The sequence below is a fragment of the Ranitomeya variabilis genome, chromosome 6, assembly GCF_051348905.1.
Source record: "Ranitomeya variabilis isolate aRanVar5 chromosome 6, aRanVar5.hap1, whole genome shotgun sequence".
Taxonomy (NCBI): domain Eukaryota; kingdom Metazoa; phylum Chordata; class Amphibia; order Anura; family Dendrobatidae; genus Ranitomeya; species Ranitomeya variabilis.
The window spans coordinates 13845510-13870079 of NC_135237.1; the positions used below are offsets into that span (position 1 = coordinate 13845510).

At 45.5% G+C, this 24570-nt stretch overlaps 1 protein-coding gene across 1 annotated transcript; it reads left to right on the forward strand.

Annotated features, from left to right (window-relative positions):
- The first annotated feature begins 4297 nt into the window (after positions 1-4297).
- Positions 4298-24071, forward strand: LOC143781314 (cathelin-related peptide SC5-like). Its single transcript, XM_077267862.1, has 4 exons — positions 4298-4647; positions 4898-4999; positions 14012-14083; positions 23849-24071. Exons 1-4 carry the CDS (start codon positions 4441-4443, stop codon positions 23972-23974), a joined length of 507 nt encoding a protein of 168 aa, XP_077123977.1. The 5' UTR covers positions 4298-4440; the 3' UTR covers positions 23975-24071.
- Positions 24072-24570: the final 499 nt, after the last annotated feature.

Below are 24570 nucleotides of genomic sequence, written 5' to 3' on the forward strand. Positions count from 1 at the left end.
CACACCCTTTAATGATAATGAGATGACTCTGCTGACCCCGCCCTCTAATGATAATGAGATTACTCTGCTGACCCCGCCCTCTAATGATAATGAGATTACTCTGCTGACCCCGCCCTCTAATGATAATGAGATTACTCTGCTGACCCCACCCTCTAATGATAATGAGATGACTCTGCTGACCCCGCCCTCTAATGATAATGAGGTGACTCCGCTGACCCTGCCCTCTAATGATAATGAGGTGACTCCGCTGACCCCGCCCTCTAATGATAATGAGGTGACTCCGCTGACCCCACCCTCTAATGATAATGAGGTGACTCCGCTGACCCTGCCCTCTAATGATAATGCGATTACTCTGCTGACCCCACCCTCTAATGATAATGAGATTACTCTGCTGACCCCGCCCTCTAATGATAATGAGGTGACTCCGCTGACCCTGCCCTCTAATGATAATGAGGTGACTCCGCTGACCCCGCCCTCTAATGATAATGAGGTGACTCCGCTGACCCTGCCCTCTAATGATAATGCGATTACTCTGCTGACCCCACCCTCTAATGATAATGAGATTACTCTGCTGACCCCGCCCTCTAATGATAATGAGGTGACTCCGCTGACCCTGCCCTCTAATGATAATGAGATTACTCTGCTGACCCCGCCCTCTAATGATAATGAGATGACTCTGCTGACCACGCCCTCTAATGATAATGCAATTACTCTGCTGACCCCACCCTCTAATGATAATGAGATGACTCTGCTGACCACCCCTCTAATGATAATGAGATGACTCTACTGACCACACCTTCTAATGATAATGCGATTACTCTGCTGACCCCACCCTCTAATGATAATGAGATGACTCTGCTGACCCTGCCCTCTAATGATAATGCCATTAGTCTGCTGACCCCGCCCTCTAATGATAATGTGATTACTCTGCTGACCCCACCCTCTAATGATAATAAGATGACTCTGCTGACCACGCCCTCTAATGATAATGCGATTACTCTGCTGACCCCGCCCTCTAATGATAATGAGATGACTGCTGACCCCGCCCTCTAATGATAATGAGATTACTCTGCTGACCCCACCCTCTAATGATAATGCGATTACTCTGCTGACCACGCCCTCTAATGATAATGAGATGACTCTGTTGACCACGCCCTTTAATGATAATGAGATAACTCTGCTGACCCCGCCCTCTAATGATAATGAGATTACTCTGCTGACCCCGCCCTCTAATGATAATGAGATTACTCTGCTGACCCCGCCCTCTAATGATAATGCGATTACTCTGCTGACCCCACCCTCTAATGATAATGAGATGACTCTGCTGACCCCGCCCTCTAATGATAATGAGGTGACTCCGCTGACCCTGCCCTCTAATGACAATGAGGTGACTCCGCTGACCCTGCCCTCTAATGATAATGAGGTGACTCCGCTGACCCTGCCCTCTAATGATAATGAGATGACTCTGCTGACCACGCCCTCTAATGATAATGCGATTACTCTGCTGACCCCGCCCTCTAATGATAATGAGATGACTCTGCTGACCCCGCCCTCAAATGATAATGAGATTACTCTGCTGACCCCACCCTCTAATGATAATGCGATTACTCTGCTGACCACGCCCTCTAATGAGATGACTCTGTTGACCACGCCCTTTAATGATAATGAGATGACTCTGCTGACCCCGCCCTCTAATGATAATGTGATTACTCTGCTGACCCCACCCTCTAATGATAATAAGATGACTCTGCTGACCACGCCCTCTAATGATAATGCGATTACTCTGCTGACCCCGCCCTCTAATGATAATGAGATGACTCTGCTGACCCCGCCCTCTAATGATAATGAGATTACTCTGCTGACCCCACCCTCTAATGATAATGCGATTACTCTGCTGACCACGCCCTCTAATGATAATGAGATGACTCTGTTGACCACGCCCTTTAATGATAATGAGATGACTCTGCTGACCCCGCCCTCTAGTGATAATGAGATTACTCTGCTGACCCCGCCCTCTAATGATAATGAGATTACTCTGCTGACCCCGCCCTCTAATGATAATGCGATTACTCTGCTGACCCCACCCTCTAATGATAATGAGATGACTCTGCTGACCCCGCCCTCTAATGATAATGAGGTGACTCCGCTGACCCTGCCCTCTAATGATAATGAGGTGACTCCGCTGACCCTGCCCTCTAATGATAATGAGGTGACTCTGCTGACCCCGCCCTCTAATGATAATGAGATGACTCTGCTGACCCTGCCCTCTAATGATAATGCGATTACTCTGCTGACCCCGCCCTCTAATGATAATGAGATGACTCTGCTGACCCCGCCCTCTAATGATAATGAGATTACTCTGCTGACCCCACCCTCTAATGATAATTCGATTACTCTGCTGACCACGCCCTCTAATGATAATGAGATGACTCTGTTGACCACACCCTTTAATGATAATGAGATGACTCTGCTGACCCCGCCCTCTAATGATAATGAGATTACTCTGCTGACCCCGCCCTCTAATGATAATGAGATTACTCTGCTGACCCCGCCCTCTAATGATAATGAGATTACTCTGCTGACCCCACCCTCTAATGATAATGAGATGACTCTGCTGACCCCGCCCTCTAATGATAATGAGGTGACTCCGCTGACCCTGCCCTCTAATGATAATGCGATTAGTCTTCTGACCCCACCCTCTAATGATAATGAGATTACTCTGCTGACCCCACCCTCTAATGATAATAAGATGACTCTGCTGACCACGCCCTCTAATGATAATGCGATTACTCTGCTGACCCCGCCCTCTAATGATAATGAGATGACTGCTGACCCCGCCCTTTAATGATAATGAGATTACTCTGCTGACCCTACCCTCTAATGATAATGCGATTACTCTGCTGACCACGCCCTCTAATGATAATGAGATGACTCTGTTGACCACGCCCTTTAATGATAATGAGATAACTCTGCTGACCCCGCCCTCTAATGATAATGAGATTACTCTGCTGACCCCGCCCTCTAATTATAATGAGATTACTCTGCTGACCCCGCCCTCTAATGATAATGCGATTACTCTGCTGACCCCACCCACTAATGATAATGAGATGACTCTGCTCACCCCGCCCTCTAATGATAATGAGGTGACTCCGCTGACCCTGCCCTCTAATGACAATGAGGTGACTCCGCTGACCCTGCCCTCTAATGATAATGAGGTGACTCCGCTGACCCTGCCCTCTAATGATAATGAGATGACTCTGCTGACCACGCCCTCTAATGATAATGCGATTACTCTGCTGACCCCGCCCTCTAATGATAATGAGATGACTCTGCTGACCCCACCCTCTAATGATAATGAGATTACTCTGCTGACCCCACCCTCTAATGATAATGCGATTACTCTGCTGACCACGCCCTCTAATGATAATGAGATGACTCTGTTGACCACGCCCTTTAATGATAATGAGATGACTCTGCTGACCCCGCCCTCTAATGATAATGAGATTACTCTGCTGACCCCGCCCTCTAATGATAATGAGATTACTCTGCTGACCCCGCCCTCTAATGATAATGAGATTACTCTGCTGACCCCACCCTCTAATGATAATGAGATGACTCTGCTGACCCCGCCCTCTAATGATAATGAGGTGACTCCGCTGACCCTGCCCTCTAATGATAATGAGGTGACTCCGCTGACCCCGCCCTCTAATGATAATGAGGTGACTCCGCTGACCCCACTCTCTAATGATAATGAGGTGACTCCGCTGACCCTGCCCTCTAATGATAATGCGATTACTCTGCTGACCCCACCCTCTAATGATAATGAGATTACTCTGCTGACCCCACCCTCTAATGATAATGAGGTGACTCCGCTTACCCTGCCCTCTAATGATAATGAGGTGACTCCGCTGACCCTGCCCTCTAATGATAATGCGATTACTCTGCTGACCCCACCCTCTAATGATAATGCGATTACTCTGCTGACCCCACCCTCTAATGATAATGAGGTGACTCCGCTGACCCTGCCCTCTAATGATAATGAGATGACTCTGCTGACCACGCCCTCTAATGATAATGCAATTGCTCTGCTGACCCCACCCTCTAATGATAATGAGATGACACTGCTGACCCCGCCCGCTAATGATAATGCGATTACTCTGCTGACCCCGCCCTCTAATGATAATGAGATTACTCTGCTGACCCCGCCCTTTAATGATAATGAGATGAGATTCCTTGTCCTCAAGCTGTAATCTCCTCTGACTGAGTTGCTTTGTCCCAGGGAGATCTCGGTTAGATTCAGTCATTTCTCCTCAGCCTCAGTTTCCCGTCAGCAGCGCGGATGTAAGGATTTCACCATCGCCCAGGAATATGAGGAACTAGAGGTTCAATAAAAAAGAGCAGCGGAGCGGGGAGCGGACATTACCCCTAACAGAGGCCACGATGAGGAGCTGGAGGCTGTCTCGGCTGTCTCGGCTGTCTCTGCTGCTGCTCTCTGGTGTCACATTACACAGCTGTCTCTCTGACACTGCAGATCCGGGGATCAAAGATGGAAGATCTATAGGAGACATCACCGACCTCTACAACCAGAAGGAGGGGGTCACATACTTATACAAATCCCTGCAGCAGATCCACATTGCTCCCCCAGAGGTAAAGCACTGATTATAAAGAATTACCCAGAATGCATTTCATTTGCAGCTTGTTATGTAAATTAGATATTTGCATATTTACAGTTTTACATCCAAATCTGCTCCTCTGCTGACAAGGGAACAATCTTGAAAAAACATAGAGAATATTTTATTGTAGAGTGTAAAAAAAAGTGTGACAACGTCAGGAACAATAGTAACTGTCACGAGTTTCTATTACTTAATATAAATATTTATCCTTCTCTATTTAATAGGAGGGTAAAGTCCCAGATGGAAGATCCTTCATCATTAAAGAGACGGTGTGCCTGAAGTCTGAGCATCCGGATTTATCGCAATGTGATTTCAAGCCGGACGGAGTGAGTAATGGAAACACAGAGATAACACATAACATAATGTATACCCTGCATAATATCCCAAAAGTCTTATTATTAAGTATCTCCTCCCGGGCTGATCCACTGGTCAGACATAAAGTACAAGTTCTGTACAGTTCTGTGGATGATGAACAGAACTTGAACACTTGGTAAAAAGGAAAAAAAGAAATGTACAAGTATATCAAACGGAAAGAGGGGGCATATCTAAAGAAGAATATAATGCTGTTTGCAGGGAATGCAGGGCAAGAGTTAGAAGAGCTAAAAGCCAGCAATAAAGTGAGGCATGCATGGGAGACCAAAAGTAATACAAAGGATTTTGGGGGATATGTCAAAAGCAAAAGAAAAGTCACAGATGCTATAGGATTTTTACAGGATTAAAAGGGTGAAGTGGTCAAAAATGATGTTGAAAAGGGAAAAGTCACAGATGCTATAGGATTTTTACAGGATTAAAAGGGTGAAGTGGTCAAAAATGATGTTGAAAAGGCAGAACTTTTAAATTCCTATTTTGCCTCTGTGTTCTCTAAGAAAGTAATTGTAACATCAACTGATCTTCACGGTGCCATCAAAGGAATAAAATAATCCACATTATCCATAAACAGAGAGACTGGGAGGGAACACTGAGTTAATTTATATCTCCTGGTCCAGATGAATTACATCCTAGTGTATAGAAAGAGTTAACAGAGGAAAATGCAGAACCACTAGCCAGAATCTCTGAAAAATCATGGAGAACAGGAAAAGTCCCAGAAGATTGGAGAAGGGCAAATGTTGTTGCAATCTTCAAAAAAGGAAAGAAGATGGTGGCAAGACGCTAAGGACCAGTTGATAAGGAATCTCATACTATCCTTATTGAAAAAAATGACCAAGTATGGGATTGACAAGACAACGGTTAGGTGGATTCATAACTGGCTCAGTGTAGGTAAACTCATCAAATTTGCAGACGATGCAAAGCTAGAAAGGATAGGTAACACTAGAGAAGATAGAAAGGATTCAGCAGGATCTAGAGATGCTTGAACAATGGGCAGCGACTAACAGAATGGTATTTAACAGTGAGAAATGCAATATTCTACATCTGGGAAAGAAAAATGAAAATTACCTCTACAGAATGGGAGGAATAGAACTAAGCAAGAGCACGTGTGAAAAAGACTTGGGTATACTAATAGATCACAAACTGCACATGAGTCAACAATGTGATGCAGCAGCAAAAAGGCAAACACAGTTCTAGGATGTATTAAGAGAAGCATAGAGTCTAGATCACGTGAAGTCATTATCTCCCTCTAATCCTCTTTGGTCAGACCTCATCTGTAATACTGTGTCCAGTTCTGGGCGCCACTGTTACCCAGCACCTGCCTCCCAGTCCTTGCTGGACAACAGTGTTATTCCGCTAGAGTTCTGGCTAGGTGCTTTGATAGCTTTCTATGTTTGATATTGTGCAGTTCTGGGACCTCTGGTTCTGCTAGCCTTAGTTTCTGTTTTCAGTTTGTTCCTGCAGCCTTCTCTGTGTTTTCTATTAGGAGGTGACCTGTTTTTGTACCCAGTCCTTAGATCTTTCAGGGACCTCCTTCCACCTATTTATAGGTCTTCGCTGAGATTAACCTAGTCGTCGGTGGGTGTATTCGCAAGGAATGGGTCGCCCACTCCATCGTAGGGTATCAGCCTAGTCTCAGTGCAGGGTCAGTTTTCCCCCTATCCTATCCTAGTTCTGTGTTGCAGTTCTGTAACAACCGCATTGTAAAAAAAACATTGAAAAACTGGAGCAAGTTCAGAGAAGAGCTGCCAGGATGGTGAGTGGACTGCAAAATATGTCCTATGAGGAACAGTTAAAGGATCTGGGAATGTTTAGCTTGCAAAAAAGAAGGCTGAGAGGAGACTTGTAAGAGCTGTCGACAAATATCTGGAGGGCTGTCACAGAGGGATCATCATTATTGTCATTTGCACATGGAAACACGAGAAGCAACGGAATGAAACTAAAAGGGAGAAGATACAGATTAGAGATTAGAAAAATCTTTTTGACAGTGAAGGTGATCAATGAGTGGAACAGGCTGCCATGAGAGGTGGTGAGTTCTCCTTCAATGGAAGTCCTCACACAGAGGTTGGACAGACATCTATCTGAGATGGTTTAGTGAGTCCGGCATTGAGCAGGGGGTTAGACACAAGGACTCCAGATGTCCTGATAGCCCTGGAGGTCCCGATGACCCTGGAGGTCCTTTTCAACTCTATCATTCTATGATTTAATGTTATTAGGAGATTGTTCCATCACTACAAGACCAAAACCAAATAAGGAAACAGGAAGATTTGTGTCCATAAATAACCACTAAAAATATGTATGGCATATCTATATATATAATTGTCTAAGGGGTACTCCTGTCTTTCTGTCTGCAACTTCCGTCACGGATATTCATTCGCTGATTGGTCTCGCCAGCTGCCTGTCATGGCTGCTGCGACCAATCAGCGACGGGCACAGTCCGATTAGACCCTCCCTACTCCCCTGCAGTCAGTGCCCGCTCCATACTCCCCGCAGTCACCGCTCACACAGGGTTAATGCCAGCGGTAACGGACCACGTTATGCCGCGGGTAACTCACTCCGTTACCGCAGCTATTAACCCTGTGTGACCAAGTTTTTACTATTGAGGCTGCCTATGCAGCCTCAATAGTAAACACATCTAATGTTAAAAATAATAATAAAAAAACCCAAATGATTATATACTCACCTTCCGCCGCCTTTTCGACGCTCCAGTGACCGGTCCATGCAAGCGGCAGGTTCCGGTGCTAAGGTTGATGTGCGACAAGGACCTGCCATGACGTCACAGTCATGTGACCGCGACGTCATCACACCCTCGGACCGGAAGCTGCTGCCTGAACCGAACACAGGCGACAGAACTACAAGGGCCCCTCGGAAGGTGATTATGTTTATTTTTTATTTTTTAACCTGTGACATATGTGGATGGGCAATATACTACGTAGCTGGGCAATATACTACGTGGCTCTGTGCTGTATACTATGTCGCTGTGCAATATACTACGTGGCTCTGTGCTGTATACTACGTCGCTGTGCAATATACTACGTGGCTCTGTGCTGTATACTACGTCGCTGTGCAATATACTACGTGGACATGCATATTCTAGAATACCCGATGTGTTAGAATCGGGCCACCATCTAGTATTAATCTATATACGTTTAAAGAACTATTCACTTAAACCAACTAAATTGTATGTGGACAGAAGAACCATTGTCATATACATCCAATCTTTACACTCATGATGCTGACAGCAATGATTTTAACCCCTTTCTGACATCTGACGTACTATCCCGTCGAGGTGGGGTGGGCCCATATGACCACCGACGGGATAGTACGTCATACGCGATCGGCTGCGCTCACGGGGGGAGCGCGGCCGATCGCGGCCGGGTGTCAGCTGCATATCGCAGCTGACATCCGGCACTATGTGCCAGAAGTGGTCACGGACCGCCCCCGGCACATTAACCCCGGCACACCACGATCAAACATGAACGCGGTGTGCCGGCGGTACAGGGAAGCATCGCGCAGGGAGGGGGCTCCCTGCTGGCTTCCCTGAGACCCCCGCAGCAACGCGATGTGATCGCGTTGCTCCGAGGGTCTCCTACCTCCTTCCTCGCTGCAGGTCCCGGATCCAAGATGGCCGCGGCATCCGGGTCCTGCAGGGAGGGAGGTGGCTTACCGAGTGCCTGCTCAGAGCAGGCGCTTGGTAAGCCTGCAGTGCTGTAAGTCAGATCGGTGATCTGACAGAGTGCTGTGCAAACTGTCAGATCGCCGATCTGTAATTTCCCCCCCTGGGACAAAGTAAAAAAAAAAAAATTCCACTTGTGTAAAAAAAAAAAAAAAAAAAAAAAAATACTAAATAAAGAAAAAAAAATATATTATTCCCATAAATACATTTCTTTATCTAAATAAAAAAAACAAAACAATAAAAGTACACATATTTAGTATCGCCACGTCCGTAACGACCCAACCTATAAAACTGCCCCACTAGTTAACCCCTTCAGTAAACACCGTAAGAAAAAAAAAAAAAAAGCGGCAAAAAACAACGCTTTATTACCATACTGCGGAACAAAAAGTGGAATAACACGCGATCAAAAAGACAGATATAAATATCCATGGTACTGCTGAAAACGTCATCTTGTCCCGCAAAAAACAAGCTGCCATACAGCATCATCAGCGAAAAAATAAAAAAGTTATAGTCCTGAGAATAAAGCGATACCAAAATAATTATTTTTTCTATAAAATAGTTTTTATCGTATAAAAGCGCCAAAACATAAAAAAATGATATAAATGAGGTATCGCTGTAATCATACTGACCCGATGAATAAAACTGCTTTATCAATTTTACCAAACGCGGAACGGTATAAACGCCTCCCCCAAAAGAAATTCATGAATAGCTGGTTTTTGATCATTTTGCCTCACAAAAATCGGAATAAAAAGCGATCAAAAAATGTCACGTGCCCGAAAATGTTACCAATAAAAACGTCAACTCGTCCCGCAAAAAACAAGACCTCACATGACTCTGTGGACTCAAATATGGAAAAATTATAGCTCTCAAAATGTGGTAATGCAAAAAAATATTTTTTGCAAAAAGCGTCTTTCAGTGTGTGACGGCTGCCAATCATAAAAATCTGCTAAATAACCCGCTATAAAAGTAAATCAAACCCCCCTTCATCACCCCCTTAGTTAGAGAAAAATAAAAAAATAAAAAAAATGTATTTATTTCCATTTTCCCATTAGGGTTAGGGCTAGGGTTAGGGCTAGGGTTAGGGTTAGGGCTAGGGTTAGGGCTAGGGTTATTGCTAGGGTTGAGGCTAGGGCTAGGGTTATTGCTAGGGTTAGGGTTAGGGCTAGGGTTAGGGCTAGGGTTGGGGCTAGGGTTAAGGCTACAGTTAGGGTTGGGGCTAAAGTTAGGGTTAGGGTTTGGATTACTGTTGTGAATTAGACTTTTTTGGCTCCCTCTTGTGGTCACTAGTGATATGACTCTGGGATTGTCTTTCCTCAGTTTGGCACCCACCTGGGTCGTTAGTCCAGGGGTGTCGCTATATAAACTTCCTGGTTTCTCAGTCCAGTGCCTGGCATCGTTGTAATCAGTTCCTTTCTGTTTGCTCCTGTCTGCTGGTCTTGGATCTTGCAAAATTAAGCTAGTCCTGCTTCCTTGTTTTTTGGTTATTTGCTTTGCTCTTATTTTTTGTCCAGCTTGTACTAAATGTGATTCCTGATTTTGCTGGAAGCTCTAGGGGGCTGGTGTTCTCCCCCCGGGCCGTTAGACGGTTCGGGGGTTCTTGAATATCCAGCGTGGAAATTTTGATAGGGTTTTTGCTGACCATATAAGTCGTCTTACTATATTCTGCTATTAGTCAGTGGGCCTCTCTTTGCTAAATATCTAGTTCATTCTTACGTTTGTCTTTTCTCCTTACCTCACTGTTATTATTTGTTGGGGGCTTGTATCCAACTTTTGTGGTCTTTTCTCTGGAGGCAAGAAAGGTCTATCTTTTCCCTTCTAGGGTTAGTTAGTTCTCCGGCTGGCGCGAGACGTCTAGAATCAACGTAGGCACGTTCCCCGGCTGCTGCTATTTGTGGTGCTAGGATTAGATATACGGTCAGCCCAGTTACCACTGCCCTATGAGCTGGTTTTTTGTGTTTGCAGACTTGGTATGTACTTTTGAGACCCTCTGCCATTGGGGTCATAACAGATTACATTTACGGTTGGGAATAGGGTTGGGATTAGAGTTAGGGGTGTGTCAGGGTTAGAGGTGTGGTTAGGGTTACTGTTGGGATTAGGGTAAGGGGTGTGTTTGGATTAGGGTATCAGTTATAATTGGGGGGTTTCCACTGTTTAGGCACATCAGGGGCTCTCCAAACGGGACATGGCATCCGATCTGAATTCCAGCCAATTCTGCGTTGAAAAAGTAAAACAGTGCTCCTTCCCTTCTGAGCTCTCCCGTGTGCCCAAACAGGGGTTTACCCCAACATATGGGGTATCGACGTACTCAGGACAAATTAGACAACATCTTTTGGGGTCCAATTTCTCCTGTTACCCTTGGGAAAATACAAAACTGGGGGCTAAAAAATAAGTTTTGTGGGGAAAAAAAGGATTTTTTATTTTCACGGCTCTGCGTTGTAAACTGTAGTGAAACACTTGGGGGTTCAAAGTTCTCACAACACATCTAGATAAGTTCCTTGGGAGGTCTAGTTTCCAATATGGGGTCACTTGTGGGGGGTTTGTACTGTTTGGGTACATCAGGGGCTCTGCAAATGCAACGTGACGCCTGCAGACCAAACCATTTAAGTCTGCATTCCAAATGGCGCTCCTTCCCTTCCGAGCTCTGTCATGCACCCAAACAGTGGTTCCCCCCCACATATGGGGTATCAGTGTACTCAGGACAAATTGGACAACAACTTTTGGGGTCCAATTTATCCTGATACCCTTGTGAAAATACAAAACTGGGGGCTAAACAATCATTTTTGTGAAAAAAAAAAGAATTTTTATTTTCACGGCTCTGCGTTATAAACTGTAGTGAAACACTTGGAGGTTCAAAGCTCTCAACACACATCTAGATAAGTTCCTTAAGGGGTCTACCTTCCAAAATGGTGTCACTTGTGGGGGGTTTTAATGTTTAGGCACATCAGGGGCTCTCCAAACGCAACATGGCGTCCCATCTTAATTCCAGTCAATTTTGCATTGAAAAGTAAAATAGCGCTCCTTCCCTTCCGAGCTCTGCTATGCGCCCAAACAGTGGTTAAACCCCACATATGGGGTATCAGCGTACTCAGGACAAATTGTACAACAACTTTTGGGGTCCATTTTCTCCTTCACCCCTGGTAAAATAAAACAAATTGGAGCTGAAATAAATTTTGTGTGAAAAAAAGTTAAATGTTCATTTTTATTTAAACATTCCAAAAATTCCTGTGAAACACCTGAAGGGTTAATAAACTTCTTGAAAGTGGTTTTGAGTACCTTGAGGGGTGCAGTTTTTAGAATGGTGTCACACTTGGGTATTTTCTATCATATAGACCCCTCAAAATGACTTCAAATGAGATGTGGTCCCTAAAAAAAATTGGTGTTGTAAAAATGAGAAATTTCTGGTCAATTTTTAACCCTTATAACTCCCTAACAAAAAAAAATGTTGGTTCCAAAATTGTGTTGATGTAAAGTAGACATGTGGGAAATGTTACTTATTAAGTATTTTGCGTGACATATGTCTGTGATTTAAGGGCATAAAAATTCAAAGTTGGAAAATTGCGAAATTTTCTAAATTTTCGCCAAATATTCATTTTTTTCACAAATAAACGCACGTTATATTGAAGAAATGTTACCACTATCATGAAGTACAATATGTCACGAGAAAACAATGTCAGAATCGCCAAGATCCGTTGAAGCGTTCCAGAGTTATAACCTCATAAAGGGACAGTGGTCAGAATTGTAAAAATTGGCCGGGTCATTAACGTGCAAACCACCCTTGGGGGTGAAGGGGTTAATGTAGCTAAAAAAATATATCAGTCAGCAAATTTTGCTAGATAGATTCTTGGCATTGTACTGAATTCTTGTTTGCTCATTATTGACATGAGTAACATAACTAAAAAGAATATAACTACTATAATACTGCTCCTATGTACAAGAATATAACTACTATAATACTGCTCCTATGTACAAGAATATAACTACTATAATACTGCTCCTATGTACAAGAATATAACTACTATAATACTGCCCCTATGTACAAGAATATAACTACTATAATACTGCCCCCTATGTACAAGAATATAACTACTATAATACTGCTCCTATGTACAAGAATATAACTACTATAATGCTGCTCCTATGTACAAGAATATAACTACTAAAATACTGCTCCTATGTACAAGAATATAACTACTATAATACTGCTCCCTATGTACAAGAATATAACTACTATAATACTGCTCCTATGTACAAGAATATAACTACTATAATACTGCTCCTATGTACAAGAATATAACTACTATAATACTGCTCCTATGTACAAGAATATAACTACTATAATACTGCCCCTATGTACAAGAATATAACTACTATAATACTGCTCCTATATACAAGAATATAACTACTATAATACTGCCTCTATGTACAAGAATATAACTACTATAATACTGCTCCTATGTACAAGAATATAACTACTATAATACTGCTCCTATGTACAAGAATATAACTACTATAATACTGCCCCTATGTACAAGAATATAACTACTATAATACTGCTCCTATGTACAAGAATATAACTACTATAATACTGCCTCTATGTACAAGAATATAACTACTATAATACTGCTCCTATGTACAAGAATATAACTACTATAATACTGCTCCTATGTACAAGAATATAACTACTATAATACTGCCCCTATATACAAGAATATAACTACTATAATACTGCCTCTATGTACAAGAATATAACTACTATAATACTGCTCCTATGTACAAGAATAGAACTACTATAATACTGCTCCTATGTACAAGAATATAACTACTATAATACTGCCCCTATGTACAAGAATAGAACTACTATAATACTGCTCCTATGTACAAGAATATAACTACTATAATACTACTCCCTATGTACAAGAATATAAGTACTATAATACTACCCCCTATGTACAAGAATATAAGTACTATAATACTGCCTCTATGTAAAACACAGTACAAAAATGAACTTTTTTGAATTTACCAAATGGCTGCATTGAAACAAAGAGTAAAAAATGTAAAGGGGTCTGAATACTTTCCGTACCCACTGTATATCTATCTATCTCCCCAGATTCATCTTTTGTGTTCCATGTGGTTATAATGATGTTGGACTCCTTTTCTAGTTGTTGATTGCTGGATATCATCTTTGTTCCTCGTCTTGTGGTGAATTAGTTACATTTACACTCAGGTTATGTGATAATTGTGATCAGTTTTCGGCTTTCTTCTTCTGTTGATGACTTTTCTTGTGTCTTTGTTGCAGGATGTGAAAATGTGTGCTCTGGATCTGGGTGATGATGGCTCTAAGGATATACAATGTATCGGCCAGAACAAGGTAATACAACCATAGGAGACTGTATTCCTTTTTGGATGAAATGCCTCAAATATCATCTACTGAAAGGTGTCACCGCTCCTGATATTCTCCTCCCCTTACGTTACCCCCATACTTTACACTGCTCTTTTTGATGAAGAAGAAAGCTATTGAATAATTTGAAGTTAAAAGCAACATTTTCACTATTGAACCCACAATGATCATACAGCTGATATTCTTCTGGAATGTTTTATTTCTTGGAGCACCACTAAGTGGTTTTCCGCATCTCCTTAGGTTTTCTTTGTTTATCTCTTTACAGAACATTTCCTTCTTCCCCCTTTCTTCCTCTGCAGTTGACTCTTCTCCAATGATCGGGATGTTTTCAATAATAATTTAAATGATTATAATCTTTTTTTGTATCTTTCTTGTTTTTCTTCTCAATTAAATTAATAACCTGTGATTCTTAAAGGGACTTATGTCTTATATACAATTGAACTTTCTGAACTGTAATGATGCAAATTGTCTGCAGAAAAGAAGAGGACTGGAACTCTAGCGCCACCTATTGGAAGTAGCAATCCTAACAGTCAGTATCGACTCTAACGAGCCTTGCCCCATGACTTAGGAAAAAATACTACTTCAAAATCTCAGTTTGCAGACACTGTATTTCGGAGTACTGTCCCTCGTCAAAACATGTCACTCTCCACAAGCAGAAATGTCACCCCATGGATCACAGTCAGACGCCTCTCAAACAGCCAAACCCAAAATACAGTGTCTGCAAATTCAGATTTTGGTTTTGGCTTTCATCCTAAGTCATGTGACAAGGCTCGTTAGAGAGTCGATATTGACTGTTAGGATTGCTATTTCCAATAGGTGACTCTAGAGTTCCAGTCCTCTTCCTCTCTGAAGAGACAATTTGCATATTTCCCAGAGGAGCATTGCGGCTTAAAAGTCTCCTCACCTCAGCATGTCAGGCTTAGCATGTCACTCTCCACAAGGAGAAACGTGAACTCTTGGATCCCGGACTGTAATGATGTAAAAGATGGCCTGGTGTCCCACTGGTTAGTAATATATTAGCACCACAGAGCCGATAGTTTCACCAATCTTTCATCAACCCATAATTGCTCCACAGTGATGAGACCTGTCCCGTATACTTCATACTCTTCTGGTGGATGTTCCTTCTAGGCACTCTCCTGCCCCACCAGTATAAATTAGATCTCTCTGGTGGATGTTCCTTGTAGGCGCTCTCCTGCCCCACCAGTATAGATGAGACCTCTCCCATATTCCTTGGGTGGATGCCCCTTGTAGGCACTCTCCTGCCCCACCAGTATAAATTAGATCTCTCTGGTGGATGTTCCTTGTAGGCACTCTCCTGCCCCACCAGTATAGATGAGACCTCTCCCATATTCCTTGGGTGGATGCCCCTTGTAGGCACTTGGAGCGCCCCCACACCACCGCAGGGCCGAGGGGTACCCGGAGCCGGGCCTCTGGGATCTCAGTCCTGGGGTTGTCACGGTGGCTAGACCCGGTCCGTGGCCCTATCTGTCAGTGGGGGACGTCCGGTGCAATAAGTGGTGTTGTAACGGTGCAGTTGTGGGGTGCAGGTCGCGATAAATAATGAGGACACCAGGTTGCAGTCTCTTTACTGAAGATCTCTGGGTCCTCAATCCAGAATACGGCTCACCAGGCTGCGCAAGTCCGGCCGGTCCAATGACACTTCCAGAGTTCTCTTCACAGGAGGAAATCTGTGCCTTCCCCCTAGCGCTATGTGTTGTGGTCCTTCCCTGCTGTGCTTACGGAAAGTACCCCACAACTGTTGTGTCTGTTTCTGATGTTCCCTCACAACTCGACTAGATGATGTTCTGCTAATCCTCCGTCCCTCCCTGAGGTTCGGGTAGGAACGGCACCCGTTTGACGGGTAGGCCTGGAGTTCTTCCGGGACCCTAGAGACGCCCCTCTCCCACAATTGCCTCCCAAGACTTCATAGGTGATTTGAGTTAGACAGCCCGCCTGAGACTGACTGTCCTGCCGCTGTTTGGAGTATTGCTTGAAGCTGAATGTTGTTCTACTCCCTCGGCGTTCCGGCCACCGGTATTGCGCCTCAGTAGGATGTTGCTTCGGTCTTACAGCACGACCCCTACTGGTATTTCTCCTTTGCGTGATCCCGTTTCTCACTCAGCACAATCTATCTCGCTTCTAGTCCTTCCTTGGGCACCGCCGCTACCCGGAGCAGGCACGGTCCCGTTACGTTCGTTCTCGTTGCCAAGCCTCTGTCAGGATCCCACCCCTGACAGAGACCCTACTGTATCTTCCCCCACAACACCCTCTGCCACAAGGTGTTGCCTGGTTCCAACCCAGTCAGCTTTCTGATCTAACTTCCTGCCTGACCCCCAGTTTACCCACTATGGTGGGGAGTGGCCTAATGAATAGCACCCTTAGCTCCCCCCGGAGGCCCGGCTGTGAAATGTATTGGTGTCTGTGATACCTGATCAGATGAACTCCTTCAGTGCCATCGGACGCACCATAGCTCCCCATAGTGGCGGAGCCACAGTACTGCAACGACCAGGACTCTGGGGCGCTGCACACCCCCCTGGTTAAACACAGTACTCCGGGACTGAGAAGAAAACAACAATACAAGTTTAGCAAAAAGACATACAATTTTTGTTGAGTGCAAATAACAATACGTATACTTGAACAAGCTTCCCTTTATGGGAGGTGAGAATACTTGAACGTTACAAAACATGGTTAAACATTAAACATTATAAATTACAGGCTATAAATAACTCCTGTTACCCAACCGGGTATTCTACTAAGTGCAAAAATTGCTGAACAATACTTTAACATTGCCTTTAAGGACATACACTCTGTATCCACCAAAGACCTTCTTATAATCACATTATAAGGCAATTTAACTTTCTCATTCTCCTTCTTTAAATCTGCAGGACCGCCTGTCCTATCGGCACCAGACCTACTGCCTCTCCTTTCTGTTACAGGACCGCCCCGTTCAGCCAGGGCCTACTGCCTTTTCAACTACTATACACAGTATAGAACATAACATTACTTTCAGTTTAAGAGCACTGAGCCATCTCTATATGACTCCTATGAGGACTCAGGGTTTACCTTCTATCCTAACTATCTATCAACATTATCAAGCATTTTCTTCTGAACATTAAGCCTTCTCATTATCTTTCTTTCTATCATGCATGCTGGACTCCACGTCTATCCCTACGGGTCCACTGCATCCTTCTTCTACCTTTCACCTTTTTACTTCTCAGAGCACATCATCAGTATTTCTTCACATTTAACTAATTAAACACATATAACTTTCTCGTACAACATTATCATCACTTTTCTCTCATCAACATTATTGCTACTTGTCTTAAGCAATATTTCTATCGAAATGCGGCAAATGAACATCCCCTTTAAGAGAGGACCAAGTCTCTGTGAGGTAGCGTATTTTCTCAAGCTACCAGTCCATACTCAGCAAAGGTTCCAGTGCGGTATCTTCGCAAAGAGTCCTTCTTTAAGTAAAACCAGTAGGGAGCGCCTTTAATAAGGTGCAAACTATGTACAAGAAGTTTGTATCATGCACTGTTCATGATTGCGGCAGTTTTTAAGACTTGTGCAAAAACTTTGGAAAGACAAACAAAACAAAACACTAGGGATCCCGGGTCAACAAAAGGATCCCTTTAAAAGTTTACCCTGGACGGGTTTAGCAGAACACAGGAAAACAGTAACTATTTACAGATTCATGGTATCGAGGTTTATTCTTCTAAGTCTGGGGGCGGTCTTTGTCCCCCAGCCAACGTGGCACCCGTACTGGTAGTTGGTCTCTCAGATGCCATCAGATCAGCCGGTGCCTGGATTTGAAGGCTAATCCTGCTTGTGAGTTCGGTAGCCGCTACAAGACGTACCGTGGTGATGGGAACGAGGTCCGGCAAATCGGGATCAGTCATGATCGGGACAACAGGGGGCGCTCTCTCAGGCTCACACCGTCGAACGTTCCGGGCACACCATCCTTGTGCACTCCGATGGCGGGTGTAAGTCACCTGATCCCCTCTTTGTAACGGGTCACCATTTCGACTGCAGCAGGGGGTCTTCACATTATAGCCAGTGACAAAGACATCAGTTGGTAGCCCCGGTTCCTGTATGGAGCCCCATCCCCTCTTCGGGTGGTAGGCCAGTACAGTTCCCCGCTTTACTACGTCTTTCCTGCCGGGAGCAGACTTCTTACGTTGCGTGTCAGGTGGTTCGGTCTCGTCCCGATCTTTCCAGTGTTGGATCAGACATTGCTTATACTGCTCCCAGGTAAGTACCGCAAGGGTGAGGCCATCCTCCCGGGTCCCATCCGGCCCTGTCCAGGGGGTGTCCCACCGAAGGATCACCCCGTCTAGGCCCACACCTATGGGTTCTCCCATCTTGGTTGGTAGCGGAGGCACTAGCTTCCCCATCGCGTTGGAGGTGAGGATATCCCGCTCCACCAAGAAGGAAGATCATTGCCGGGGTGGGGAGCAGTCACGGGAGTGGGATCGATCAGGGGAGCCGGATCGGTCGGGAGAGCAGAATCGGCCAGGGGAGTAGGGATGTCGTCCATACCTGCGCCTGATGTGATTCCACCGATGTCGCTCCGGTCCGTTGACAAGGACACTGGAATCGGCTGCAGCCCGGACCGCGGCTCCTCCGGAGTCATCTCTTGACGTAACTCCGCCCTCCATGATTCCGTGACTAGGATAGGCAGGCTCGGCTCCTCCACTGGTGTCTCCAAGGAGTCCAGGTCCCTCACCGGCGGTGGACGCGAGTCCTCTTCTGATGGGTGAGGACAAACCGGGATCACCTCGCCGTTGTTCGGGCACCTGCTGTTCATCGTCGCTGTCCGGCATTCGGCGGCAATGCATGCATCTGACTCTGCCATTTCTCCAAGGTCGAGCTCCTCCTTCACCTCGTTCCCGCCATCGCAAGTCAGGGGGCGGTTCTCTGCTTTGAGGCAGGTCATCGCTTTGCAACAAGAGGCGCAGGGGGCGATCACCGCTTCTGGCGCCACTTTGGTAGTCCCCTCCCATGGCACGCCCTCCTGCTTCTCTGGCATAGCAATGGCGGCGGTTTTTGGCGGGAACTTTTGGCGGTAAATGGCGCAGCACAGTCTTTGCAATAAAGTACAGTCCAAGCACAACAAATCACAGTTCCAAGGCACACATGACCTGATTCTTCAGGCTTAAGTAGATCCTGTTCGTGACACCAAGTTGGAGCGCCCCCACACCGCCGCAGGGCCGAGGGGTACCCGGAGCCGGGCCTCTGGGATCTCAGTCCTGGGGTTGTCACGGTGGCTAGATCCGGTCCGTGGCCCTGTCTGTCAGTGGGGGACGTCCGGTGCAATAAGTGGTGTTGTAACGGTGCAGTTGTGGGGTGCAGGTCGCGATAAATAATGAGGACACCAGGTTGCAGTCTCTTTACCTCTTTACTGAAGATCTCTGGGTCCTCAATCCAGAATACGGCTCACCAGGCTGCGCAAGTCCGGCCGGTTCAATGACACTTCCAGAGTTCTCTTCACAGGAGGAAATCTGTGCCTTCCCCCTAGCGCTATGTGTTGTAGTCCTTCCCTGCTGTGCTTACGGAAAGTACCCCACAACTGTTGTGTCTGTTTCTGATGTTCCCTCACAACTCGACTAGATGATGTTCTGCTAATCCTCCGTCCCTCCCTGAGGTTCGGGTAGGAACGGCACCCGTTTGACGGGTAGGCCTGGAGTTCTTCCGGGACCCTAGAGACGCCCCTCTCCCACAATTGCCTCCCAAGACTTCATAGGTGATTTGAGTTAGACAGCCCGCCTGAGACTGACTGTCCTGCCGCTGTTTGGAGTATTGCTTGAAGCTGAATGTTGTTCTACTCCCTCGGCGTTCCGGCCACCGGTATTGCGCCTCAGTAGGATGTTGCTTCGGTCTTACAGCACGACTCCTACTGGTATTTCTCCTTTGCGTGATCCCGTTTCTCACTCAGCACAATCTATCTCTCTTCTAATCCTTTCTTGGGCACCGCCGCTACCCGGAGCAGGCACGGTCCCGTTACGTTCGTTCTCGTTGCCAAGCCTCTGTCAGGATCCCACCCCTGACAGAGACCCTACTGTATCTTCCCCTGCAACACCCTCTGCCACAAGGTGTTGCCTGGTTCCAACCCAGTCAGCTTTCTGATCTAACTTCCTGCCTGACCCCCAGTTTACCCACTATGGTGGGGAGTGGCCTAATGAATAGCACCCTTAGCTCCCCCCGGAGGCCCGGCTGTGAAATGTATTGGTGTCTGTGATACCTGATCAGATGAACTCCTTCAGTGCCATCGGACGCACCATAGCTCCCCATAGTGGCGGAGCCACAGTACTGCAACGACCAGGACTCTGGGGCGCTGCACACTCTCCTGCCCCACCAGTATAGATAGATGAGACTGCACCCTTATTCCTCTGATGGATGTTCCTTGTTGGCTGTCTCCTGCCCCACCAGTATAGAAGAGACCACTCCCTTATTCCTTGGGTGGATGCCTCTTGTAGGCACTCTCCTGCCCCACCAGTATAGATGAGACCTCTCCCATATTCCTCTGATGGATGTTCCTTGTTGGCTGTCTCCAGCCCCACCAGTATAGATGAGACCACTCCCTTATTCCTTGGGTGGATGCCCCTTATAGGCATGCTCCTATAGATGAGACATCTCCCTTATTCCTCCATTGGATGCCCCTTGAAAGTGCTCTCATGCTCCTCCAGTATAGGTGGATGCCCCTTGTAGGCACTCGCCTTTTACACCAGTGTAGATTAGATTGGTCCCATATTCCTTGGGTGGATGCGCCTTGTAGGAACGCTCCTATAGATGAGACATCCCCTATAGTGATGATCGAGTATACTCGTTACTCGGGTTTTCCAGAGCATGCTCGGATGACCTCCGAGTATTTGTTAGTGCGCGGAGATTTAGTTTTCATCACCCTAGCTGAATGATTTACAGCTACTAGCCAGCTTAAGTACATGTGGGGGTTGCCTGGTTGCTAGGGAATCCCCACATGTATTCAAGCTGGCTAACAGATGTAAATCATTCAGCTGAGGTGAGGAAAACTAAATCTCCGAACACCAAAAAATACTCGGAGGACCCCCGAGCAACGAGTATACTCGTTGCAACCCTCAGCTTTATCATGGCTGATTATCAAGAATAGTGGGGTGTCCACACCATTTTTTCAAATAATTTAAATAAGTAATTTAAAAAAAAGTTGTGGGGTCCTCCCCATTTTTGACAGCCAGCTAATCTAAAGCTTACAGCTGGGGGCTGATATTCTCAGACTAGTAAGGGCCATGGATATTGTCACCCCCAGCCTGCAGCTGCCCCAGAAAAAGCACATCTTTTAGATGCATCAATTCTGGCGCTTTGCCTGGCTCTTCCCTCTTGCCCTGGTGCAGTGGCATGTGGGGAAATGGTTGTGGGGTTGATGTCAGCTGCTTTATGGCCGCTGGCATCAAGCCCAGAGTTTAGTAATGGAGAGGCGTCTGTAAGAAACCCCCATTACTAACCCCATAGTAAGTTTTGAAATAAACACACAGCCAGAATAAAATCCTTTAATTGAAATAAATGACACAGACTCATTTTATTTGAAAATATAATAAAAAAGCACAGTTATACTCACAGTTATATGGGGTTGTCTTAAAACACCTCTGCATTACTAACCTGTGGGCTTGATGTCAGCGGCCATAAAACAACTGACATCAACTCTGACAGCTGAGGGTTGTAGCTGTCAGTTTTGCTTGGTGGCTATCAAAAATAGAAGAAACCCCACGTCATTTAAAAAAAATATATATATTTATTTATAGCACAGGCGCCAGTTGTTCAAAAACTCCCATCAGCCGTGCCTGCTTTTGCTGTTTTCAGTGACAGCAGGTGTGGGCTAGTGGGAGTAGTACTTCCTCATCAGCTGGCGCATGTGACCAAAGGTAACTTTTTTACTACCAGTGTCAGTTGCTGGCTCACACTATCACCTGACAGCATGGGAACCGCAGCTCTCTGACTAGCGGTAATGATTTTACTGATGATCAGAGCCGCCAATGTTTCTCGCACTGTTATGCAGATTATAGGGTGGTAAACACCCGATGTTTGGGGTGCCGAACAGTAACACAGACTTCCTGGAGAAGTCCGTGTTCGGGGTCCATGCCCAAACTCCAGCTGTTCGGTATGGACCTTGAACCTTACTGTTTGGATTCACCCATCTCTAGTCTCCAGTATAGATAAAACCTTTCACAATTCTACAGGTGGATGATTCTTGAAGGCTATTTTTCTTCTCCATCCGTAAAAATGAGGTCTCTCATATCCCTCAGATGGATTCTTCTTCCAGACTTCAATTCTGCTCCACCACTATAGATGATATCTCCTATAAACCTTAGGTGGATGATTCTTCTGGGCTCCATCTCTGCTCCACCAGATAAGATCTTACTTATATTGTGCAGTTTGATGTTTCTTCCATGTCCCATCCTGCTCCTCTAGTAGGGATGAGATCGCTTATATAACTCAGATGGATGATTCTTCCGGGGACCATTTCAGTTCTACCAATATAGAAAAGACCTGTCCCATAACCTCTAGGCTTTACGTTGCTCCACCAGAAAAGATCAGTTCTCTCATATTCGCCAGGCGGATGCCGCCTCCAGATTCCATTCTGCTGCATCACCATAAGTCACGATAGCTCCCTCATATCCCTCAGGTAAAAGCTTCTTCTAGGTCCATTCTGCTCCATCAGCATAAGTCATGAGAGCTCCCTCATGTCCCTCAGGTAAAAGCTTTTTCTGAGTCCATTCTGCTCCACCATAAGTCATGATAGCTCCCTCATATCACTCAGGTAAAAGCTTCTTCTAGGTCCATTCTGCTCCATCAGCATAAGTCATGATAGCTCCCTCATGTCCCTCAGGTAAAAGCTTCTTCTAGGTCCATTCTGCTCCATCACCATAAGCCATGAGAGCTCCCTCATGTCCCTCAGGTAAAAGCTTCTAGGTCCATTCCGCTCCATCACCGTAAGTCATGAGAGCTCCCTCGTCCCTCAGGTAAAAGCTTCTTCTGGGTCCATTCTGCTCCATCAGCATAAGCCATGAGAGCTCTCTTATGTCCCTCAAGTAAAAGCTTCTTCTAGGTCCATTCTGCTCCATCACCATAACTCATGAGAGCTCCCTCATGCCCCTCAGGTAAAAGCTTCTTCTAGGTCCATTCTGCTCCATCACCATAACTCTTGAGAGCTCCCTCATGCCCCTCAGGTAAAAGCTTCTTCTGGGTCCATTCTGCTCCATCACCATAAGTCATGAGAGCTCCCTCATGCCCCTCAGGTAAAAGCTTCTTCTAGGTCCATTCTGCTCCATCAGCATAAGTCATGAGAGCTCCCTCATGCCCCTCAGGTAAAAGCTTCTTCTGGGTCCATTTTGCTCCATCACCATAAGTCATGAGAGCTCCCTCGTGCCCCTCAGGTAAAAGCTTCTTCTAGGTCGATTCTGCTCCATCACCATAAATCATGAGAGCTCCCTCATGCCCCTCAGGTAAAAGCATCTTCTAGGTCGATTCTGCTCCATCACCATAAATCATGAGAGCTCCCTCATGCCCCTCAGGTAAAAGCATCTTCTAGGTCGATTCTGCTCCATCACCATAAGTCATGAGAGCTCCCTCATGCCCATCAGGTAAAAGCTTCTTCTGGGTCCATTCTGCTCCATCACCATAAGTCATGAGAGCTCCCTCATGCCCCTCAGGTAAAAGCTTCTTCTAGGTCCCTCATGTCCCTGTATTTCTTCTATGTTTCAGGTTGTTCGTGTCAGAAGATCTGGGAAGAAGAAGAAGAAGTGTAATAACGTCATCTGTAAGCTATTCCGAAGTGGAAGCACAAGTGTGATCGCTGGGGGAACAAACCAAGGACGCGTTGTGGTCTGAAGCTGCCGACCGCAGAGACCTCCACCTGCCGACCCCCAATACCATGTACTCATACAAGTGCCAGGAACACCTTCCCTAAATAAATACTCTCATATTCTCTGCTTTTGGGTAAAGTTTTGTTCGTGCTAAGGGTCTTACAGGCTTCACTTCCAGCCAAGAGGGAAAGTAAAGGATAAGGAGGGAGAAGAATATTTTTATTCCTTAAATCCATATATTTTCTATTTAAAACATTTTCATGATAGCGTTTCATTACAAAATTAGAAACATCTTGTCTTCTCTATCCTCTAGGTATCACTGTACAAAGCAGACTGCAGAAGAGGTAGCAGTGACCTATCAGTGAGCTCGTCTCTGCTCTGAAACACTTATCCTCTTCTCAGTCCGATGAGCTAAACTTTTATGTTATGATGAATCAGATTAGAAGATGGATCAGAAGAAGAGAGATAAGGGTCACAGATCAGAATGAGCTCACTGAGGGATCACTGGTAACTCGTTCTGCAGTCTGCCATGTACACCACAACATAGATAATGGAGAAGAGAGGAGATACAGAGATCACTGAGGGAGCACTGGTAACTCATTCTGTAGTCTGCTATGTACA

What these genes read in the sequence shown, in the direction of transcription:
- LOC143781314 (XM_077267862.1), top strand. Translation starts at nt 4,441, where the DNA reads ATGAGGAGCTGGAGGCTGTCTCGGCTGTCTCGGCTGTCTCTGCTGCTG. An exon ending in TCCACATTGCTCCCCCAGAG is followed by an intron (nt 4,648 to 4,897) that starts GTAAAGCACTGA and finishes TCTATTTAATAG; the next exon opens with GAGGGTAAAGTCCCAGATGG. An exon ending in AATGTATCGGCCAGAACAAG is followed by an intron (nt 14,084 to 23,848) that starts GTAATACAACCA and finishes TCTATGTTTCAG; the next exon opens with GTTGTTCGTGTCAGAAGATC.